Consider the following 8,402-nt stretch of genomic DNA (forward strand, 5'->3'; position numbering starts at 1 on the left):
AAGTACTCTCTAATATTTCGTATAACTGTCCAGCTCTGCCCAAAAGATGCTACTTTAATCCACTTGTGGGAGGTAGGTCCCACTATATTCTGTGAAAATTGTGTGTACCTCCTGCTAACACAGAGGTTGTTAGAATTGTAAAAGCACCTTCTTCAAATCAGGATCTGTAAGGCCCCCCACCGTTGCCTTCACCTTCAGCTAAACATGGAAGACATTAGGCAGGTAAATAATGCAACCTAAAATATTATACAATGAAGTTTCTTAGCATAGCAGCTTTACATCACACTGTTGCAGACATTTAAATTGTTCTTTGGGTCTGAAGAGACCTTATGTAATTGCTTCAGGTTTGAACTAAATGCCAGGAACTACTAGGTGGCTGTATCTTTATTTGGAACAACGGGTTTGTGTTAAAAGGCAGCACAAACATAGTCGTAGGCAAGATTGTAGAAGGTATTTAGGGAGAAGCCTAAACAGTGGTGGTGGTTTCATGCAAAACAGGCATATAATGAGAGACATAAATGTTTAAGCCATGAGTTCTGCATGCTAAATTACAAACTTATGGGCTGAATAAAAATAAAATCAGCCCTTTGTTATCACTTCTGCTTATCTGATTAATATTAACAGTATTACCCTGTCAACCAGAGAAAGCTGTTAACCTGGAACTGATATGAAAAGGCTGGAGGTCATACATACTAGAACTCTTCAAGGTGGCAGGTTTTAGTAAGTGTATAGTTAGCGTGTGAAATCTAGAAGTCAAACATGGAAAGCTTATTCTGGTAAAGTAAGTGAATCACATGAATAAATATGAGATTGCAGAGAAAGGTATCATGTAAATGCAAGATCAGGAGGTCAGCCTCTGGTTGGGTGGTTATATGTTGCCTTTATATATATATATAGCCAAGCTGGGTGTGATGGAAAAATGTGCTCTGAAGAGGAATAAATGGCATGGCTTGTAAGAGATGCCACCTATGAAAAACTCCCTGAAAGGAGTTGAACAAAGAGACTTTCGGCTAAATCCTGGTTCCTTGCCCACCCCCTCTCCTCCGCAACACACACACCGCTTTTTTTTCTGAAGTGTGCTGAAAGTAGCCCACACAACTGTGTTACTCTGTGTGTATAGGTAGTGCACTCTTCCATGTTTGAGGATGCTTACGCTACTCCCGTAATGTCAAATAGGATATTTTGTGATGTTAATATAATACATTTTCTTTCCTAGGAATAGAAAAGATGAAATCCATGTCACAACTTGCTGTTTTATCGAGACGATGGAGGCCATCGGAGATGAAACTAGATTCTTTCCAGGAAGTGGTGCTAGAAAGCAGCAGTGTTGAAGAATTAAAAGAAAAGGTAAAATGTGTAACATGATGCAGATTTCTTGTGGCTTCTAAGAACATTATTGTTATCCTCTGTTGGGAAGCACAGAGTTGGTATAGCCACAAAAATCTTGTTGCATGGTGATTTCCACCCCCCCAGGAACTGATAACCTGTTGTATCTTGTTACCAAAGCCATGTGAATTACCAGTGTTACTTCTTAGGTTTGGTATCAAAGTATTCAGGTGAATGCATGCAAAAAAAAAATCATATCTTGAAGTATAAGCAGCATAATATGTGCTTAATGTGTGCTTGAAGTATAAGCAGCATAATATGTGCTGTGTCCCTTATCCTTGAAAAACACATGTGAAAGGAAAGCTAAGCTGTATTCACTTAGTTTTTTTTCCAAGCCAGTGTTTTGGTATTGCAAAATACCAAACCTTTCAGCCTCTTCATATTTGAATTTGAGAGCTGTTGCTCAGGGACGGCATAACTGTACCAAGTAGATCGAACTATATTGTGGTTGGACAGAAATACAGCTTTGATGTGGTGGGTTGGGTTTTTTTTCCTTAAGGCCAAAACCATCTTAACAGATGAGCAGACATGTGCCATCCTAGCAGAAATCTAGAAAGCAGTGTGTCCTGTATTGAGACTGGTTTACGGTCTAGTGTATCACTGGGGTCTGCTCGTAGAGAGATGATTGTTTCTCTGTGGCAATACCCAGATGCAAAAAGGCCACTTGGGATGTTGAGGCCAGCAAAAAGCCTGCTATCAGTGAAGTCTGGCAAAGTCTTACCTTGTTAAAAAAGACACTCAGCATTTTTAAGTTTGGGATCAGTTCATGAACTGGAAAGAGGAACATTGTTCAGCTGCTGTAGGATGTAACAGCCCTGGGTTTGTGTATGTACTCAGACTAAGCTATGGACTGGTTTCTTGTATTCTTCAGGTAGAAGTGAAGTTATGACTACAGGTTATTGTATGCAGTCTCCAAGATTTCCTTTTCACTTAAACTGGAGGAACGAATTGTCTCTTCTTGGTTTCTTGTCTTAAGAATTGATAGGCAGGGAGCAATTTTAGCTCTCTTTTTCTCTCTCCAAGAAGCCTTAACCTTTCAAATTCCACCAGCAGTAAGAGAAATGTGAATTTGACACATCCAGCTCTTCTCTTTCAGACAAATTTTATTAGCAGAATGTAGGACTAACACATTTCAGAATTTGTCTGGCTTTTGTCAGTATTGTTTATTTACCCTGGTTTCCTAATGAATTTAGAGTTAGAAAATTACACTGGCTGTTAGTCTTTTCTTACCGTCAGTTTAGTTTGAACACCTTTGTTTTAACTGCAGATTTGAAGGAGGCAAGAATGCTAGAGAGTAGATCTCCTAAAGATTTGGGAAAATAAGCAGCCGGGATAAAGGCAAATCTAAGTTGGTGTCTGTGAGACTGCAGCCCACTCTTGAGTCAGAGCAAGGCAGAGAGAAACGCGTGTGCACCAGGAGACTGCTCAGCAGAGGGAGGGCTCTGCCGGGCACCGCCGGACTGGGCAGCCGGGGAGAGGGGTGGAGGAAGCACTCTGCGCTGCGGAGGTGTGCAGGAGGGGCGGCTGCAAGGGGGAAGAGCAGCCAGTGGTGCTGGTTGGGGAATCGTGGGGTGGTTATGGTAGGAAAGAGATGTTTGTCTTGTGTATTTGATGGCTTTGCCTGCTCCCAGGTCAACTTGATGATAATAGCTTTCATTTCATCCAGGGAAACTGCTGAGGGCTGACTGATGGACCTGAAGGTTTCACATTAGGCAGTTGGTCTCTTTGTATCTTGGGGCTTGGATGTTGCTAATGAATGGTTTCTGTTAGCTTTTTTCTGTCACCCCTTCACTGTTATGAGCTGCGTGATGAAATACTGTTACAGCAAGTGTCACTTGTGACACACTAGTAACTTTGTCACTGTAAATTTGTACTAATGCTTTGGATCATTTGAGGACTTTTAAATATTTTAACTGACTTTAGATTTGGCAGGTCTGTTGACTTCATGTAGATGTTGCCTGACGTTGTTGTGGAATAGTATTAAGTCCACTGTTTTCTTCACTTTACAGCTGAGTGAAATCAGTGGAATACCCTTAGAAAACATAGAGTTTGCAAAGGTAGGTAAGATTTGGTCTTTTTACCTTCTGATGGCATGTATGTGTAATTGAATTCAACTGTATTCACTAAGTAATTGCTGCTTCTCAGGGTAGAGGAACGTTTCCATGCGACATTTCCATACTAGAGATTCACCAAGACTTGGACTGGAACCCTAAAGTATCTACACTGAATGTCTGGCCTCTGTACATTTGTGATGATGGTGCAGTAATATTTTATAGGTATGTATTTAATCACAGTATGATAAACCATGCAGAGTATCTGCCTGTAAGATTTGAGGGGTGATGTAAGGAACGGAAATGTAAAAATACGCTTCTGTTGCTTAAAAGGAAAGAGGGTTTAGAGCATTGAGCTGAAATGTTTGTGCTTCTCAGGTTCCTCAAAACCTGCATCTTAATTACAATTACTGTTTAAGAGAAAAAAAACCCCACTGCACCCTTATACTCAATCCTCCTTCCCAAACCATTGAAAATTACTCTGAATGCAAAACTAGTAGCTATGCTTGAGTGTCTGTCTGGATTTAATCTCTTAAAATAGAACCATATCCCTCGTGGAGTCTGTGAGAGTCTTGCTGTAGGCTTTAGAGAGCAAGGATTTTATTTTCAGAGTTTATTTCTTCAAGAAATTAGTATGCCTCCTTTAAAAAAAGGGATGTTACATTAAAAATTAATGGGAAAAATGTTCATCAACTGGCAGCAGTAGCCCAAAGATACTTAGAGCTAAGAGCTTGGATACTGTCATTGTGGAACTTGGCAGGTGGGGCAAGCTCACAATTGCTCCTACTTTCATGAGTACTTGTGAGTTTGTGGGGAAAACAGCTGGCTGATAATGTGCTGGGCTTGAAGAAAATGATTTGGGAGCGCAGCTGCTAGTTTCCAGGAGGGGCTGGCTGACATGCCGCTTCCAGCTCTTGGTGCTGGGACCAGATAAAGAGCAGAGTTGTCAGCGTCTCTAAAGAACAGAAGTCACCAGGTACATGGAGGAGTATAGGCTTGGTTATTACTGCTCTCTCCTGGGCCTGCTGTCAGAACATGGAATGTGTCTGCTGGAAAAGCAGGGTTAGACAGATTGGTAGTTTCTGGAGAGGAAGAAAATAATCTGTAAGGGGTATTTTCCTTGGTTGTGTTTTTTACTAAGTTGTTCCAAGTGAAAAAATTACAGAAATCCAATTATGATTATTGCATTAATCTGAACTTTATCATATCTTTACATTTTAGGGATAAAACTGAGGAATTAATGGAATTAACAGATGAGCAGAGAAATGAACTAATGAAAAAAGAAAGCAGCAGACTCCAGAAAACTGGACACCGGGTAACCTACTCTCCTCGTAAAGAAAAAGCACTAAAAATTTATCTGGATGGAGCACCAAATAAAGATTTGACTCAAGACTGATACTCGCTATAGCATTCTCCCTGGGGAATTTTTTTGTTTAAAATAAAAAGGTTCACTACTACTGTGTAGTGCCGTTACGGCAGGACACTCACTAGGTGTAAAGCGCTGACACCAGCACTGGTTGGGCTGTGATACCAATCGGAAGCGCAGTGCCCCCTTGGGCCACTGACTTGGAATCATGTTGTGCACTATAGTCAAATGTACTGTAAAGCTAAAAGGGATGTGCAAATAAAAGATTAGAACTAAAACATGGGCGGGGAGGGAAGCGAGTGGAAAATTTTGAGGACAGTGTGCACATAGTAGCTAGTGAAACTAGCCTCAAACAGGATACTCATAGCTTAATAATAAAAGCTGTGCAAAGGCCATGAAAGAATCCTTTTTTCTGTTTGTTTCACTGATACACGCATTACCTCATCAGAGAGTCTGAAGTAAACGTTGACACGTTGGTTCTAGAAGAGCAGCAGCAACGGGTCAAAGGTGAAATGGAAGTGGTGGAAGTGTAAGGTTTTAGAATATTCTTCCATAAACCAGGTAGTCTGGGGGGGGTCTGCAGCAAGCTGCCAGCGGGAGTCGGCTCGTTTCGCAGAAGTGCTGGTGTAAGGTAAACTGCTTTTGGAGAGGTTACGGAAGCCGATGAGCAGCTCTGTTCTGTCGCGTTCATTGTGTAAATAACGTCTGCCCTATCCGTACAGCAGGTCTGCCGTTCAGCTATTTGCCATTTCACATATCAGCGTTCGCTGTGTACATTTGGAAGCGTAGTTGCCTATTTAAAACTGTATTCATTTTATGTTTGATGATGCTGGGTACTTTAGGGTTGTATTTCCCCTTGTTAATGAAGCTTTGTTTTGTTCAGCTACTTTTTTGTACATTTTGGGTTTGAGACTATTACAAGTTTGCATCTTCTCCACCCATGGAAAGTTGTTTTGTTTTTCCCAGAGTTGATTCCGTAGCTGTATGTAGTCAAACCTTGGGGCAACCTCTAACACCTCAACATAGAAACTCGGTAGTTCAGGTTGTGGTGCAAAGACTGATGCAGTCAACATGATTTCATTGCAAAGCCTAGGAACAGCAACTTTTTGCTTTGGTCCATAAAGATCAATAGAGAGCAATTCTCCCTAGTTTTTGGAAAACCACCTAATTTATAACAATCAAAAGGTTTTGGTAAACTTTTTCATGCCAGATGCTGTTTACAACAATGAACATGCCAATAAAACATTTGTTCATTCTGTTGTGTTATTTTAATCATTAAATGCTGTGATTTTTATGTGAAAAGTTATGGAATGATTTGATGGAAATACACGATTTCCAAGGCGATGTCAGAACTGTAAGGCTGTGCGTGTATGTGCACATACAGCCCCTTCCAAGGCGATGTTAGAACTGTAAGGCTGTGCGTGTGTGCGTGTATGTGCACATACAGCCCCGGGGGTGTCTGCAGTGTTGCAGGAGGTGTTCTGTAGCCCCTCTGCTGCTCCTCTTCATTTATATTCACACGTAAAGCGCAGCTGTACCTGAAATTCCTGAGGAACCTGGCAGCTTGAGAGCCAGGCACTGGGCAGAGGAAGTCCTTCTTCCCCTTCTGTTTGACCTGTGCCACCTCTTGGCCTGCACAGATCAAACGGAAGCGGGAGCAGAGGAACCACAGAGGGGCAAAAGTCTGGAGACGGAATGAAATAGGGTTAAGGAAAGAATGCCAGAAACTGCTTGCTTCATCTCTAGTTGCATTTGGGAAACTTCCATTGAGAACTTCGAAGAAGTTAATTTAAAACCTCAAGTCTTCCCAGAAATTTGGATAGAGGACTGAGGGGCATCCTTATAATTTCTTGGCCAGTGGTCCACTTCCTTCTGCGTTAGGTGTACGGGAATGTATTCCAGGTGGGTCTGGGAGGCGTTTTTCAGCATCTGCTTTGCATTCTGATTATTTCAAACATTTCTGAGTTGGACCATGGGCATTTTAAAGAAACAAAAAGGCTTAAATTTCTAATTTGCCTAGTCGAGCAGATTCTGGTGAATACCAACAGTTTATCTTTCAGGGATTGAGGAATCAAGAAACTTAAAATGGAATAATAATACCCTTAATCACTGCTCTCAAACTGTTTTTTTAAGAGGAAAATTGCATTGATAACCTTGTTCCTTATCTTTGTATGGGTGGGTGGTCTCCAAAGCATGGTGGTTTTTCAGGGATAGACAGGAAAGGTGAATTCAGTGAACTCTGAGAGCGTGTCTGTGTGTGCATGTGTTGGTGTGAGAATGGGTGGCAGAAATTAATTCTTCAACTGACTGTTCTGATGAACTGTCCTTCCTGTTCATAATGGTGATGGTCAGTAGCATGAATTCTGGTACCCAAGGAAATGGCTGAAAAGCCTTCGTAGAGCAGAGGTGGTGAAAGACTTGCAGGCTGGTAGCAGTTTTGCAGCTGTTCTTGCTTGTACTCCACTGTTCCAGATCAGACATAAGGAATATTAGGGAAGAAGGTCTGTGAAAAGTTACTTGGCTGGAACCTCCTGTCATGTTTTACCATGTGCATTAACGGATGGTGAAATCTGTACCCCAAAAAAACATTAATAGTGGAAGAGCCATTGTACAAATTGTTGAGACAGCTGGGAGCCAGGAAGTTTGATGGGTCAGCATTTACTACTGGCTTTCTATTGATTCTTGAATCAGTGACCTCTTAGGATGGTAACGATAATCATGTTTTGTAACACGCAGATCTCTGCCTACACAGCATGTTAAGAGCTCAAATAGTTTCTCAGGATGCAAGAGAATCGAGTAGGGGAAGCACAAGTACCTAAATGCAAGGAGCTGACTAGGTTGTCTGTTAACGTGAAGGAAGGAGTTGACGTTCACTGCCTCCCTCACAACGGGTCGGTGATGATGGAGCAGTCAGCACATCCTTGGACCGACGTCGCCCAAGAAGGTACGTGTGTGTGGCACGGAATGCTGCCGCCTGTGCGGCGCTGCCTTTGGCTGTAGCCTAGGCACAGCCTGGCAGCTGCAGCGGCACTGTTCCCTGCGTTGATACTTACTCAGTGTACGGCAGAGATGACTCTGTGTCCAGCCCGTTTAGCTGTTTGCTGTTTTCTGTGGTATTTTTTGCCCTTGAGAGATAAAGCCCTGACCAGTCAGGTTGAAAGTTCCTCAATAGCAGCCAGTGTGTTATATGGCTGTGAGTACGTACATCTGTTTGTTACTTATATGGAAAGCGATGTGGGCTCTTTTTTTTTGCTAGTATGGCCTCCTTTTTGGGGAGGGCAAGGACCCTCGCCTATGAAAGTACAAAAATCCAGGGATACCCCAGCTGTGGAACACCCGTTGTGAAGTTACACTGGAGGCTGCTGCGGGACAGATGACACACATCGCACGCAGCTGAAAAGCAGCAGGGTGTCTGCATCTAACAGGGTAAGCATCCTTCGTTTTTTCCATCCTTACACTGGGGGGCACACGAGAAGACACAGGACACCCAGAATCTGCATGCTGCAGCTTCACCAACTATATTTTCTAAAGATAAAATAAAAATAATCCCTTAAACCCAGTGACTAAAACAGTACAAGGTAGATGGTTCTTAGCCTAGA

The 8,402-nt window shown here is 42.2% G+C and overlaps 1 protein-coding gene across 1 annotated transcript in view; it reads left to right on the forward strand.

Annotated features, from left to right (window-relative positions):
* USP47 (ubiquitin specific peptidase 47) overlaps positions 1-6,075 on the forward strand; it is a 40,558-nt gene extending 34,483 nt beyond the window's left edge. The window contains exons 25-28 of the mRNA XM_010153481.1: positions 1,217-1,347; positions 3,396-3,443; positions 3,532-3,662; positions 4,659-6,075. Of these exons, the coding sequence (XP_010151783.1) occupies positions 1,217-1,347; positions 3,396-3,443; positions 3,532-3,662; positions 4,659-4,833 (485 nt within the window). The 3' untranslated portion in view covers positions 4,834-6,075. The remainder of the gene's footprint in view (positions 1-1,216; positions 1,348-3,395; positions 3,444-3,531; positions 3,663-4,658) is intronic.
* The last annotated feature ends 2,327 nt before the right edge of the window (positions 6,076-8,402 follow it).

This window comes from Eurypyga helias, unplaced genomic scaffold (assembly GCF_000690775.1).
Source record: "Eurypyga helias isolate BGI_N326 unplaced genomic scaffold, ASM69077v1 scaffold6906, whole genome shotgun sequence".
NCBI classification, from domain to species: Eukaryota; Metazoa; Chordata; class Aves; order Eurypygiformes; family Eurypygidae; genus Eurypyga; species Eurypyga helias.